This window comes from Mytilus galloprovincialis, chromosome 2 (assembly GCF_965363235.1).
Source record: "Mytilus galloprovincialis chromosome 2, xbMytGall1.hap1.1, whole genome shotgun sequence".
Classification (NCBI taxonomy): Eukaryota; Metazoa; Mollusca; class Bivalvia; order Mytilida; family Mytilidae; genus Mytilus; species Mytilus galloprovincialis.
Window position 1 is genome coordinate 13,162,923 of NC_134839.1, and position 15,738 is coordinate 13,178,660.

The 15,738-nt window shown below is 31.2% G+C and overlaps 1 protein-coding gene across 1 annotated transcript in view; it reads left to right on the top strand.

The window, feature by feature from the left end:
* Positions 1-1,834: 1,834 nt before the first annotated feature.
* LOC143062936 (uncharacterized) overlaps positions 1,835-15,738 on the top strand; it is a 33,926-nt gene continuing 20,022 nt past the window's right edge. Inside the window, exons 1-12 of the mRNA XM_076234779.1 lie at positions 1,835-2,116; positions 9,681-9,815; positions 10,277-10,296; positions 10,661-10,720; positions 11,345-11,398; positions 11,836-11,904; positions 12,135-12,236; positions 12,574-12,618; positions 12,996-13,049; positions 13,237-13,290; positions 15,315-15,368; positions 15,676-15,729. Coding sequence (XP_076090894.1) covers positions 2,038-2,116; positions 9,681-9,815; positions 10,277-10,296; positions 10,661-10,720; positions 11,345-11,398; positions 11,836-11,904; positions 12,135-12,236; positions 12,574-12,618; positions 12,996-13,049; positions 13,237-13,290; positions 15,315-15,368; positions 15,676-15,729 — 780 coding nt within the window. The 5' untranslated portion in view covers positions 1,835-2,037. The remainder of the gene's footprint in view (positions 2,117-9,680; positions 9,816-10,276; positions 10,297-10,660; positions 10,721-11,344; positions 11,399-11,835; positions 11,905-12,134; positions 12,237-12,573; positions 12,619-12,995; positions 13,050-13,236; positions 13,291-15,314; positions 15,369-15,675; positions 15,730-15,738) is intronic.

The window sequence follows — 15,738 nt, forward strand, 5'->3', positions numbered from 1 at the left end:
TATCCTGATTAAAAACAGTAAACCCAGGCTAATTGCATAAGTTCTAAGAAAATACTTTAGCCGTATATGATGCGAGAGTGAGCTATAATAGGACGTTCTTTCATATGATGAATTTTGCAGCATCTTAAATTTAAGGTACCCTGCAATGGATGCTGGGTACACTTATATGAGGGTCTTATATGGTACCCGATATTCCAAAGGTAGACTTTTGTAAACAAACAAGTACACGGGGTTCACAGTTGTAGTACCCTTTACGACGATATGCAATTCTTACATATCCATATGCGCAATTCAAATACTAGCATAGAGAGACGGATTTATATAAGTTTTTCCAAACTTGTTTCCGAATCCCATATTTGAACTTTATGTAACTTGTAATATTTTATCTTGTAATTTCTCATAAGGAGATGAAGTAAAAAATGTATATGTTTTTTTTTTAAATTCAAATTACTTTGGTTCGGTTTTGTAAAACATGTAATTAAGCATGAGTTTGGCCATCTTGTAAATGGGATACAACCTTGATTAAGATATGACACAAAGCCAACAATATATATAAAAGCTCGAGCTCAACAGTACCCGGTAAGAAATGCAAGAGAAGGTTTTAACATAGATGTAATAGCCATATCTTTGGGTATTACATCTATGGTTTTGATAAAGTATAGGCATACAAAACATGTTAAAAGAATAGTTTCAAACGTTCAAAGTCTCGGTAGAAAAATAAATCAAGAAAATAAATAATCGGTGCTGTTTCAAAACACACATCACTTTGCTTGGCCTAAGTGAATTTTCTCACAGACAAAAGGCGTTACACATGTGGGAGTAATCATTCAAAAAAGCTACATGATGTCAGCTTCACAAAGAGACATAAATTAATTTCTTACTATTTTTTAAGAGGCAATCGCTACATTTTATGTACAAACACTCTGCTCGTAAAATAGTGCTGTGTATAGTCTAAATTTATCAGAGGGGTTCAATGCAGGTATTATTTGCACGTTACGCGTGCGAGAAGAGAAAAGTAAATGATAACACTCATGTTTGAATAAACACTCTCCTTTTCTTTGATTGTAAATCAAGTAAAACGTGTGAATTCTCATAGCAAGAAACTAATAGTTCTGTAGTTTTGCTGATTTTTTCTTTGTTTCTCTCTCTCTCTCTCTCTTGATATCAACAAGGCTATTATTTTTAGTTAACGCTCGACGGTAAACGATCTTCAATGCATAAGATTTTTATTTCAGTAAATCAAAGAAGGACTCGGGGATAGTTTTGTTTATTTGGCCATAAAAAAAAAACGTTTTAAAATCAAATATCAATTTCTTAATCTGAGTGTAAATATTTTTTTTCAAAAGCACCGAATATTAAATTTCAAAATCAATAAGTCTTTGATAGATTAAAATGTTTAATAGTCTGTTGTTTGTTGAGTTGGGTTGCTGTCATGTCAACGTGTCGTCTTCGTCCTTTTTTATTCATATTCTTAAATTTGCGCCAAAATGCCAGAAAAAGTATGTTGTGTCAATTAAGTTATCAATTATCTTTATGATAGATCATTGTGTTTGACAGCATTCTTCTTTTCTATGTAGAGGCAATTTTACTTTCACACACGTCTTCAAAATTCAGCGACCCTTGTATTTTTGGGTCAATAAGCAGGCATTAAAGTTGCAAGAGTATGTCTGATAAATTTGTATATCAAATTACGCCTTTACTTTTTTTTGTGCAAGAATAAATCGTCTGCTTCTATGAAAAATTCAACATCTGAGGTCAGCAACTTCACTGCCAACAACCTCATTGATTGGTTGTTTCTGGAGCAGCAGCATAATTAAAGTTTAGAATGATATCACAGTAGTAAACGCGGCTAAGAGGCTGCTCAACTCGGCTACCATTTTACAACGGCCTAGGAATCCTGTGTTCCAATATCCTTTATTGGAGCACGGCTCTTCCTAGTTACATTGGAGCCGGGGTTCCTGGCTCAGACATTCCTATAGATCTCAATTTTTCCTATTCCAACCTGAATGAGGTAGAATAGAGGCTATAGACGTTAAAATGAAGTTTGGATCAGTTCGATGGAAGAACTGTCTAGCACCAATATTGCTATTTGTAGTGCTAGTACAATCTCAGGAAGGTATAGTGCATTTTTATACTTATATTTATATACTTTGCATGCAATGTATTGAATTCAATCTTTCTATTTTCCATGCATGACAGAAACTTGTTTTCGATTGAAGACTGTATACTTTTAATTAAGCCCATGTTTTGATCAAGTTATTGTTTGTATTTTCAAAAGTGTTCATTTATACTTTAAATGTATGTCTAGATACTAAAAGTGCATTAATGGGTTGGTTTTTCCTTCCGGATAAATTCGCCTGTGAAACGCCCTAAGATTCAATATTGTCCTTATTTTTTATGGATCCGCCTCTGTTCAACCTATAATCCCGTATAAAATGTCTGTTATTCCAAGGAGGTCACCTTGGTTATTCGATGTATAATAATTTATTAACAAATCTATTTTTAAAAATAGAATGGTTATTTAAAAACATTGCATTTTGCATCCCAAGATTTGTAAGAAACAAAAGGAAAGGTAGAAAAGTTAACGCCCTTTGATCAGAGCTACTATGTATACAGCGATGTTTAATGCACTTGACTTTAAACAATGCTCTAAGCAAAGTTTTTCTAGTGCGCGAGAATTGCCACGTAAACATGTCTATGTGGCAGCCTACAAGACGTGTTCGGCAATAATCAACACACGCCATTATCGGTAATTGGTACAGCAGATACAACTCGAATCTGTGTTCCCGATTGCTATTGAAAATCGACTTTGCTACGGTACGATAGAAATAAGAGCTGTGTTCCCAATTGCTGTTAAAACAATTGATTTTGGTATCGATACGATAGATACGAACGGATTTGTGTTCGCTATCAAATCAATCGATTTTGCTATCGGTACGGTAAATACTAAAGGATTTGTGTTCCCTGTTGATATCAAAACAATTGTTTTGGCTATCGTGCACAGCAGGTTATTGTCTGCGTTTTCGGAAAAAAATGTTTAAGTTATTGACCTTTTTTTCTACCAAAAAACTTTCATATCAAAGCTATGCTGTGGTAAGTACGGCCAGAGTAATAATGCAAAATGAATCTGCAAAATTAAATTATACAAAAATATTTCACTAAAATGTTTACAGATTTTGGCAGTAAAGTCACACTTTTTGTAATTGGAAATTGGTGAATAAAAATTTGTCATTAGACATAATCTTATCTTAATAATATCAATCTATATGTATTACATGCATACCAAGCACTTCTCCTAATTTTTTACCCCCCCCCCCCCCCTCTCTCCCAAACCGCGAACGCGTTGCGAAGACCTAGAAACACAGGGTGTCCGTCCGTCTGTTAAGTCTTGTTAGCGCCATCACGTGTAAAATTCTTGCCAGAGTTTTAAGAAACTTATATCATATGTTAATATCGGCAATGTTTTAGGCAAGTTCGAAAATCAGTACCGATCATTAATTTTTAAAAGAGATCCCCTTTGAAACAATAATTATATGAAAATTACATCTTTTGTGCTATCATTTGCACAGTTCTCGTTAGATTTTTATGAAACTTGTAACATAGGTTTATATAACAATGCTTTGGACGAGTTAGAAAATCTAATCCGATTAACTATTTTTTAAAAGTTGTGCCATTTGGAATTAAAATTGCATTGTTTATGTTGGAAGCTCTCTCGTGCATGTTGACAATTTTTGCCAGAATTTCATGACACTTAAATCATATGATTATATTAGCAATTTTCCTTGACAAGTTAGAACATCAATAATTTCTTAATGAGTTATGCCCCTTTGCAATATCAATTATATGAAAAATTGCCTGATGAGCGCTTTTGAATATAATTCTTGTCACATTTTAATGAAATTTTTATCTTAAGTTTATATCATTAATGTCTTTGACGAGTTAGAAAATCAATGGCGATCACACATTTTTAAAAGAGAAAATAGAAATATTGAATATATAGAAAAGAGCATTGTCAGCATTCTCTTGTGTACAATTACTGGCAGAATTTTATGAAACATATATCATAGGTTTATATCAACAATGTCTTTGACAATTTGAGAAATAAGTGCTGATCAAATAGTTTTTACGAGTTATACCCCTTGGAAATATTTATTAAAATGAAATTAAATCACATTGCATTCGCTCTGAATCCTTCATTTCTTGAAGACATTATTACAAAGTTTAAATGTTGTTTATTGCCCTTGTACCTTGGGTAGATTAAAATTTTGCAACGTGGAGGACATTTGAACTCTGGTTTTTTTTTATACAAATAAAATTATTTGTTTCATATTTGAGCAAATTAGATAATATAAATAAATTAGACAGATATTAAAGAGACTTAAATGCATATTTTGTAAACTTTATTTTGGATGAAAATCGTAGAACTAATTAAAGTCAATTTATCTGATTATGTAATTTGTGCTTTCCAAATAAAGATGAATGCTAACTCACCATTATTATAAAGAAAATAATAATGGATCATTACTGATGTATCGGTAGCTTTAAAGATATTTTATGGGGAGCTACACAAATTTTAGATAATTTAACAGTAAGCTACAAAAATATTTTAGTGAGTTACAAAGAAATTTTGATAGAGAGCTTCAAAGAAATTTTAATAGGGAGATACAAAAATATTTAAAACAAGTTGCTTTCTTTAAAAAAAAAGAAATGCAATCGTAAACCCAAATGCTTGTTTGGCATTATATATATATTAGATAATTGTTTAATAAAGATGTATTGTCTTATATTACTTTTGTTGTGCATAAGAATTAGAAACTGACATTGCCTGTTTAGTGGTTTAAATAATGTAATACCGGCTTCACACATCAACGTATAGATCCGACGTACGTCGGCCGAGGTAAAAAAAATCATGCACGCTACCAAAACGCTAGTAATTTTGATGCATTCAACCTGTCAATCATATCTGTATCGTGTGCACAACGAGCTTAAAGCGTGTATTGGGTGTGCGTATAGCGTACCTTAGCGTTTCTCCTAGTCTTCCTACATTCCCAACTGCAGGTCTGTCTATATGTGAATGTTTGTCAATAAGTCTGTCACATTCGCCCGTCTGTTTACATGTTTACCAGTCCGTCTTTGTCCACTGGTTCGTCTACATGTTCACTAGCTTTGAAATAGCTTTCCGTAAGTGCGATTATTTCAGTGATTTGTGTCTATTGTTTTTATGTAAGTGATTATTGTGCACCGTATCCATAATTTTAGGGACGCGAATTGCAACTGATATTTTACAGTTTTTTCTTGCGATGTGTTGTCCTTAAGGTTTGGTTCATTTGGGAGGGTTGGGTTTATGGCCACCACATTGTTTATGTGCCAATGTCCATTCTAAAGCCAGAAACATGTAGTACACTGGTTGTTGTTCATAATTCATGTCGGTCAAGTTGTTTTCGTAAATTATTTTGTTATCAATAAGGCTGTTTAGTTTTGTTTGATTTTTGTTTTTAAATCTTAATGGTCGGGGCATTTAACAGCCGACTAAATAGTGTTTTTTTTCATTTCTGGAGGCCGCTCGGTGGCCTTTAAAGACTTACTACCACGTCATTGTAACTCTGGTTGATTTTTGGATCATTAGTGCTGGACCATGGTCGATCCTATATGCACCTTTGAGGCAGGCGGGATATTTTTGTAGATCTTGTACAGCTCAAACTAATGTGAGTAGTTCCTGTACTTCTATGTCTAGTCCAATGTTGCATGGTTGGATAGGGTGTAATATCTTCTGTAGGTTTGATGAAGTTTCACCCGTATCGGACTTCTTTTCCTAAATGAAAGCTTTAAGGCGACGAGTATTTTTGTATGCAATGTGCCCTTAACGTGTCTAAAACTTATCTGTAGCGTTTTCAACGCTCGTGTAGCGTGTATATTATGTCCGTGCAGTTTACAGGTATATACGTTTGACAAACGCTTGAGCTGAATGATTTTTTTTATGTTCCATTAAAATTTTCCTGAAGTAAAAGCGTTCACCAAGCGTATACCGTTGCATTTCGACGTACTTCAAACTTATGGAACGCGTGTTTAAACGCTTGCTTAGAGTTCCTCTGGTGAGCAACTAAGTTACGCATACGATGATACGGACTTTGTTAATTTTCTTTTTTGACTGATTGTTTTACATTGTCATTTCGGGGCCTTTTATAGCCGACTATGCGGTACGTGCTTTGCCTGTTGTTGAAGGCCGTACGGTGGCCCATAGTTTGTATTTCTGTGTTATTTTGGTTTCTTGTAGATAGTTGTCTCATTGACACCAAACCCGATATCTTCTTTTTTTATATTCGATATCTTATCGCCGACCTGGTTAAGTCTGCCAAAAATGCATGCATGATTCCTTTTTAGGTTATCAGTCGTAATTAAAGTGGCACATTTAATTCGTTGCTTCATTGCTTGAAGTATCATTTCTTACATCTGCATGGTCAAATGTGTATTTTTTTAAAATAAATTTTAGATTTAGATTTCAGTCACGGTTATTTTTTCCCCCTTCATATTGAATATCTATACTTATCAGTCGCATTTTAATGACGAAAAGGATTCAGAGGTTATTAAAAAAAGTAAATAGTGTTGCAATATTTAAACAAAGAAAATAACTTTAAATTTGCAATATTAATGAAAATAAATACGGACATAACTTTCATAATTAATTTTAACGTTATTTTCAATAAACGATTTTTTTTTAAATCCTCGTTTTTACACCTATTTGAGGCACGTATTTATGATTATATTTCCATGTCCTTGGTTTATCCTAAACGTAAAATTTCAAAAAGTGCTAATACTTTTTTTAAAGATATTATTTTTAATTGTTCTCGTTCAAAATATTTTATTTTTTCATATTCAATATCTATTTAATTTTATTTTTAATAACCATTTTTTTTTATTAAAGTTGCAATATTTAACCAAAAAAAATAACTGTAATTTAATCATATGCAAGAAAGACTTCCCTTTAATTTCAGTATAAAAAATAAATAGCTTGCTTTTTACAACATGTACATCTTCACTAAACGTAAACTCTAAAATAAAATGCTACTAAAACTCTTTCTAAAGGTTTTATTTTTAATTATTCTCGTTCAGAATATAAAGCGCATTGTTTACATGAAATCTTATCTCATATCTAAACACAGCTGGTTACATCGTTTGACTAATTAAAATACTACGCATGTAGGTTAATATTAGCAGCTTGTAATCGTGTGCAAGAAAATATTATATCATAATAAATTTCAGATCATACGTAAAATATCTCTATAGCAACTTAAGATGCTAATGCATATTCAACAGATTAGTAAGCTATTGCGCATGCCTTTGAAAGGTGGTCATAGCTATTGCGCATGTATTTGAAAGGTGGTCATAGAAAGACCAGAAGTGTACCGACTAACATCCGGTGTTCCGAAAGACTACATCACTCGTCCAATATATACTGCGTAAACCCTCAGGGGTTTACGCAAGTAAACTACAAAAATATTTTAAAAGTGAGCGTCAAAGATATTTTAAAAGTGAGCATCAAAAATAATTATATGTTTAGACACAAAGATATTTTGATACTGAGGGAGATGCAACGTAACAACAATATTTTAAAAGTGAGCTACGAAGGTAAATTTAATAGGGAGTTACACAAATATTTGAAAAGTGAGCTACAAAGATTAAATGAAGCGACAAAAAGATGTTAATAGAAATGCTTCAAAGATATGTTAACGATGTTGAGGTTGCATGTCCCAGCTGTCTGGTACTAGGGTTTGACAATTTTACAATGATTTCTGAAATTGTATGGCTGTATAATTTTCTGTAAAGAAGAATTTCACACGATACCCTGTCATCCTAAATGAGCGCACGCATTACATGTAGCTTATATACATTTTATTCCGTCGGGTGGCTAGAAGAGCTGTGTGGAGTCAGGATGGGATTGAGAGAAAAGAGACTGACAATGGCCAGAACAAATATTGAAAATAGAAAAGTGCATACGTACTTAGGGACAGGATTAATTGTTAAGCCCTCCCCCTTTTTTTATACAAAATATATTGAGTTTTCCTTTTTAAAAATACAATAACTAGTCTTCACGTTTTCTGTGTGATATATTTACATAAATATACTTGAAATACATGTAACAGTTATTACCCATTAGTATTTTATATCAATTCATAGTAAACTTCCAATGGTACATGGTAAAAAAAATTGCCTCAGTGGTGTAGAAAAATAAAGAATAATTGTAGAAAATGAAATGAAGCATTAGGTTATCATACTGTTACAGAAATTAATAATGTACAAAATAAAGAAATCATCTTATTTCTGAAAAAAATTGTAAAAGGAGAATAATTTTCATGCCAATGTCACAATTTACAGAATATTAAAGGGTTATTCTTAAAGATAAAAAATGCTAAAATTTTTTAGAAATGCCCTCATTCAGACTAATAAGTCAAAACAAGTCAAATTTGTTTAAATTCCAAACTCTGGCATAGGCTTATGCACCTTGATCTCAAAATCAAGCTAATTTAAAAAAAAAAAAAGAAAATATCAATTAGTCAAACATTTTAAAATGATTAAATGAATTGGTTAGACAGCAGCTAATTTTCTAACAGCAGAGGCGGATTTAGGGGGGGGGGCAGGGGGCCCGGGACCCCCCTTTTTGGAAAAAAATATGGTTGCTTATATAGGGAAGCGTGAAGCGTGACTGGAGCGGGCCCCCTCTTAGGTCAGTCAGTGGGCCCCCACTTATGAAAATTTCTGGATCCGCCACTGAACAGTCTATTTGGTATGCATTTTTATTAATTATAATGATGGCATATACTAATTACAGATCATAAGCTATCAGAATGTTCAGGGGATTATAAACATATTGTATAATTTTAACACTGTGAGTTAGTAAACTTTATCTTGATCAAATGTTAACTTCACCTCTGATGAACTTTTCACCAAATATAAAAACAGCCAGGAAATACACAAAAAAAACCTAGCATGAGCTTTAAAAAACATTTATATAAATCATGAAACCCTTCACCAAAACATAATATGAAGATGATATCCTTGTGCATGATGAGAAAAAAAATGGGAATTAACTTGAATGATAGACAATTATACGAATTATATGATTACGTTTAAGAAGTGAAATTGTTAAAACATCTGCCATGTATGAGGGTCTGGATGGGGGGGGGGGGGGGGGGGTCTGTTATTCTGTAAACATTTAATTTTCACCCCTTTTTTCTCTAATCTTCAAAAAATTAACCCCTTTTTTTTCTCTAATCTTCAAAAAATTAGACCACGCATTTCTCTAATCTTCATTTTTTTCCCCCGTTATTCTCTAATCTTCAATTTTAAGGGCATTATTCTTTAATCATTTAACCCCATCCAAACCCTCATGTATGTGTAAAGCAAAACATTTGTAGGAGTAAGTAAAAGTTTAATCAACTACAACCAATACTTTATACAATGCCATATTTAATTTTACTTCCAACTGTTAAATTAAAGCAATCTTTACCCTTCAGTGCTTACCTTACAAACACTTTGATAAATTTACATGTAAAACCTAGCTTTTTTAACAATTGTGATAAATTCAATTACCCTACATAATCTTAACCAAATTATATATATCAAACACAGATAACCACACATTTGATTTCAATCCACATATGTCTTCTTTTTTTATTTCAAAGAAAAACCATGTGTATCAAAAGATGGACAGACCTATCAGTCCGGAGATGAATGGATACAGCAACCATGCAAATGGTGTTCGTGTAAGGACGGCAAAATTGATTGTTCTGAATTACTTGATTGTGATCAATATGAAGGTACAAATATTTATATTTTTGATGAACTTGATGTTGTTTTTTTTATTTTTGGTACATGTTTGTGTAAAATAATAATAATATATAAATGAACCTGCAAACTCAGTTGATTATGATAAAACTTGAAGTATTTTCTTGCTTTTTACCATAAAGTTCAATAAATTCAAAAACTTTTAGAAGACAAAAATACCTTTCTTTACTTTTTTTTTTAGTTTATAATTGAATATTTTGATTGCCTGAATTGTGTAAAGTAATTTAGTGGTTAAAGGGGAACCACAAATTTTTATGATCAATGGAGTACACATTTTCTTCAAACTTTGACAAAACCAGGAAATTTTTAAAATATCAACAAAAATACAATTTTTTACTCCATGAAAATTGATACCCACTAAAAAATAAAAAAAAAACCACTGTTAGCCATGAATTTCTAAGATTGTATGAGTAAATCTACATTTTTTTTGTAGGATTAACAAATGCTGGAGATGTGAGTATTGCATTATTTGTAAATTATATTTCCGAATTTGATTTAATTTATGAGTTTCTGCATCCTTATTATTTATTAATAATGTTCTGAAATTTGGATCAATTGGTAATTTAATTTTACCTTGTATCATTTGCTAATAAATGAATTTTGCCATGCATTTTATGGTTAATCATGATTGTATCAGGTGAATAAGTATGATTTACACTTCCATTTTGTTCAGCTTCCTCCACCAATATAAACTGGCCGCCATGAAATAGTCCAAAAGCAGTTAAAACACCAATAATCAAATCACTTTCATTTTAAAAAAAAAATATTTCTTTGTGCTTGACATCAATATTGATTTACGGAATGTTTTACTTTATAGAGTTTAGAAAAAGAGTTGAAACCAATTCAATCCCATGAAGCAATAGAACGGGAAGCTGAGGTAAGTTCATGCTTTCTCTAATATTTTGAAAAATACTGTAAATCAACTAAATAACGATAATTGCATCTTTGCCAGTAGATAAATAACTCTAATATAAATCTTCCCAAATATTTAATACTTTTTTTTCATTTAACTACATTCATCAAAATCGTGAAATTAGATAAATCGTCATGAAAAAACTAGCAATGACTAAACTCAAAATAAAGTATCTGCGAAAATAAGTTGGTTTTCAGTGATAGATCTGATATGTTGATATTCAATTAGATTTTGATTTTCTTGACTTTCATTTACATTTGTAGTAAGGATGGATGTAACATTTTAAAAGGGGGGGGGAAGAAAAAAAGTTGTTGTATTATATGCTTCTAATAAAAAAGTGAATCCCATAAAATTAAAAGTTTGAAAATATAGAAATGTTTTGAAAACAACTGTTCATGTCAACACTTGTGGTAGCGTACTTTATTGCAACTAGTAAGTATTTGCAAAATGTTGTTTAGACTTTATATAAGACAAATTTAAGAATATTGGTCTTCGGACTATTAGTTGGAAAAAATTTGGTGCAGACTGCCTGGCATTTTATTTCAATATTAGAAGTAGGTATGAAAAAATGTAATTTATTGATTTCAGGGTTCCTCTGGTATGCCTGGCCGTACTGGAATCGAAGGACAAGCTGGACCGATTGTAAGTAGAATTAGTATTCTTTTTAAAGAAGGGTTAGAATTAACAGATAAACATTTAGGTCAGAAATTGGGCAGAATTACATTCTTGCTTCTGAATTGCATCCCTTTATATGTTTTCATCACAGTCTATACAATTTAAAACGATTCTTTGAATACAATTTATTTTCAGTCAAAAAGATTTTAACACACTTTTGTATTCTTAATAATATGGTGTAAATTGTTTTACCATTGCAATACTATTACTTGTATTATATTATGATATCTAATAATAATTTTTTAGACAAATCCATGATATAAATTGAAAGATTTGAATTGAAAATAATTTGCAGTGTATAATAAAAAAAGAACTCAAGTGAAGACAAAATGTGAAAAATTACAGTTCTGTGTATACTCTTATTATAACAATGTAATACATGTATCAATATTTGAATTATTTAGGGAGACCCTGGACCAGATGGTAACCATGGTATTCCCGGCCCTCCAGGTCCACCAGGAATCCCACCAATGGTAAGTACCAGTATACTTCGTCAAATACATATACCAAAATGAAAAATGAAAGATGATTTAAATTAAGATTTTCAAACTTCAAGCAATCACCAGGTATATATTTCACCTCTATTTCCATGCACAACAGTACTTTTATATTTGCTGTAAGTTGATGCTTTCATAAAATACATAGAATTTGATACAAAGCAGAAAATATATTGTCCTAATAAAATGATTATTTGACATTGTAGTCAGCAGACCAGGCCTATGCTAGATATTTCCAACAGACTTACAATCAGGCTTTTAAGGCAGGAGGAAGAGCTCAAAATGCACCATATCTGCAGGCACATGTTGTGAGTATTGTTAAGGTTCAAGAGAAATTGTTTCCCTTCAACTGGTTATTTATAAGTCAACCAGGTGATTTGTGATATAAATACACCATTTTTTGGGTTGACCGAAATAAAAAAATAAAAAAAATACCTTTTTTTAATTGATTTTTTTTTCTTATTGAAAACTTGTTCCTTGACAACTAAATTAGGCTTATGACTCTTTTAAAAAGAAACAGTATTTTGATCTACATTTATGTAATAGTTAATAAACTATTTTATTTATATGCATTTTATTATTAGAAGTTTAAATTTTAGTACTTTTTACATGACTTATATTGCTTGGTTTTGTATATTATTTCAGGGACCAAGTGGCCCAAGAGGATCCCCAGGACCCCCTGGAACACCAGTAAGTAAAAATAATTTTCACTTTGCCATTAATTTAAAGACATATGCAATTACAATTATTTGAAAAAGGGTTACAAAAATAATTGCATTTTATTTGCATTCACTTTTTTTGTGAGAATGAATTTTGTAAGCTGTAATAGCAATCTAAATTGACATAATATTATTCGTTAAAAAAAAAAAATTGTGGAGTTATTTCCCCTTTTCATGTAAAGGGAGTTAATTCTTATATTTTATTTCATATAGGGATGAATTTTGTTAACTACAATAGCTTTTTAAATGGTCAAATATTTTAAAATCAGTGTGGAAAAAAAAGTGAAATTATTTCCCTTTTCCTTGTAAGGGGAGTTAATTCTGTCTTTTTTTTTTTTATTCATCTAGGGACCACAGGGTATGCAGGGTATGAGAGGAGAGCCCGGAGATTCTGGACCACCTGTAAGTACATAAAAGAAAAAAGTGTTCTCATAAAAAACTTTCTTTCAAACTTTTTGTCATTGTTTTACAACTAAAGCATAGTGTTAACAATTAATTTTGCAATAAAATATCTGAAGTAGAGGGGGGGGAAGGGTTAAGTTCATATCTTAAGAACATTGTTATTCATTGTGATCTTTTCTTTGCTTAGGGATCACCAGGACAAAGAGGAGCCCCAGGACCTAATGGAATTCCAGGCCCAGAGGTTTGTACAGTATATAAGAATACTGTATTCTAAAATTCAATTTGCAAATTGAATAGATTTATTGTAAATATTTTATTTTTTTTTTTACTTTCTGGAAAAAAATCTATTATTTGTTTGTGCATAAACTTGGTAGTCAGTCGTTTGTGCAATTCACATGTGATGAAGATATCGGTTAATCTAAGCAATCTTTTATTCGTTAATTCAATTTCCAGTATGATGTTTTTCTTTTACATCTAAAGTGTGAACCGGGACATTTTCAAAAAATGTTGAATTTTGAAATTGAAAAAAAATTAAAAGTTACTTATTCAAACAACCCTCTACATAAGCAAATCAAAACAAACAGTACTTTAAGAACAACATATTAAAAGATGCAATCTTAATGATGTCATACAAGAATATCTTGAAACAGTTTTTGATCGGTGGTACAATATTTTGTCTATCCTGTTACCATTTTCAAAAGAAATTTTGGATTATTAAGAAAAGGTTTAGATAAAATGTTAAGCTTGTTTTACGTAGCCAATTAGATGGTTTTCAAGAGAATAAACTTCTATATATATTCATTCTGTAAAATAATAGATTGTTTTCCAATTTCCAGGTTGTACTGAAAAATACCTGTAAAAATTGGTTTTCAAAAGTTGTAAAAATTACCACCAGTAATGCAAGTCTAAGATAGCAATTTATATTGTTCAGCATTTTTTCACCCTTTCAAATAAACCCAACATCAAGTAAATCCATCATAAGTAAGTTTACTTTTCTCTTTATTTCATTGGTATCAGGAACGTATGTTTCTGATATATCACTATATAAAAATCTATCCTGTTACCTTTTTGTCTATCCTTTTACCGAAATCAGTATTGCACCTGCAAATGCTTATTGGGAAGATTAAGACGTTATAACCTTAAGATGAGTTCAAACAACGAAATATTTAATTGGTTTTGCACCTACATTGTATATGTTAAGATAAAAAAATTAACGACGTTTTTGTCTACAATTGTCTATCCTGTTACTGTAACCATAGCAACCATAGTAACAGGATAGACATAACAGGATAGACAAATTTCTTTGTTGTGAATTTGGTTTCTAACACGTTATTGCACTTTTTACGAGCAAACTGTTGGTGTAATTGATCAAAATTGTTGGTAACAGCAAAGATATGAAAAAAAGTACACTCTATTTTTTTCACTCAATGTCTTGAAATTTCTTTTCTCTACACTGTCATTCAAGAAATGAGGCGTTTTAAATGTAAAAATAACTTTGTACTTTTGAAATCAACACTGACTGATTCAATATTCAAAGGGAGAAAAAATTAACGGCTAATTTAAGTAGCGGTAACAGGATGGACATGAACCTCCCGTACGCTGATTGAATTTAGTTTGTAGATAATATGTTACATACAATGATAAAGAAGCTACAATTTTTTGTTAGAGTAATAATAAACGTTCTTAAAAAGTCTCTTTTGCAGATATCAAGGCGATCAGAAAATCGGAAAAAAATGATTTGAAATGTGTTTTTCTGACACTGTACGCACACAAATACCCCCAAAATCGGCCTTAATTGCAGTTTAATCTTATCAAAATAGATGTAAGGTGTGTTTATTATTAATGTTCTGAATCACAAATCCGACAAGCTTTCATTTAAACCATTACAACTGAAATTTCCATTAGAAATAAAAAATTTAGCATGGGTGTACTGAAAATTCGACATTTTTTGAAAATGCCCCAACCCAATCTATAGGTGCTGTTTTCAAATAACCAATTATGATAAAAACAAAAAATATGACAAATCCTTGTAGATTTTTGTGCTGTTTGATGGATCTTTGTTGAATGATGATCAGAAAATTCAAGAGACTGTTCTCTTTTAAGATAGTTGTTTAATAAGAGTTTAGACCAGTAACATTACTAAGTCCCAAAAAATATGAAATAAACAACATAGAAGTTAATTACCATGGGAAGTCACTCTGCAATATTTCTGGAATGTTTCACTGAATTTCGTGTTTTTTTCATGTTTATGTATAATTATTTTAGGGAGATTCAGGAAGAAATGGAGAGACTGGACCACGGGGATTACCTGGACCAAAGGTTTGTTATATCTAATCTGTAAAATCTGATTTTTGGGATATTATATATATGTTTTCTCATTTCAATCTTAGCACAGAACAAATAAATAAATGAACAAATTTATAGACCTTGTGTTAAATTTGTAATGCTTAGTATTATTGTATTATTACAAATTTTATTATTGAAGAGAATTAAACTAAAAATCTGTATTTAACAATATTTATTATTGAAGAGAATTAAACTAAAAATCTGTATTTAACAATATTTAAGTGCTGTTATTTTTAGATTAATAGAAACATGTATTACATGTTGATTGTATTATTTGCAGGGACCATCAGGAATAAGTGGTATGCCAGGTATGCCTGGAATGAAGGGACATCGAGTAAGTGGA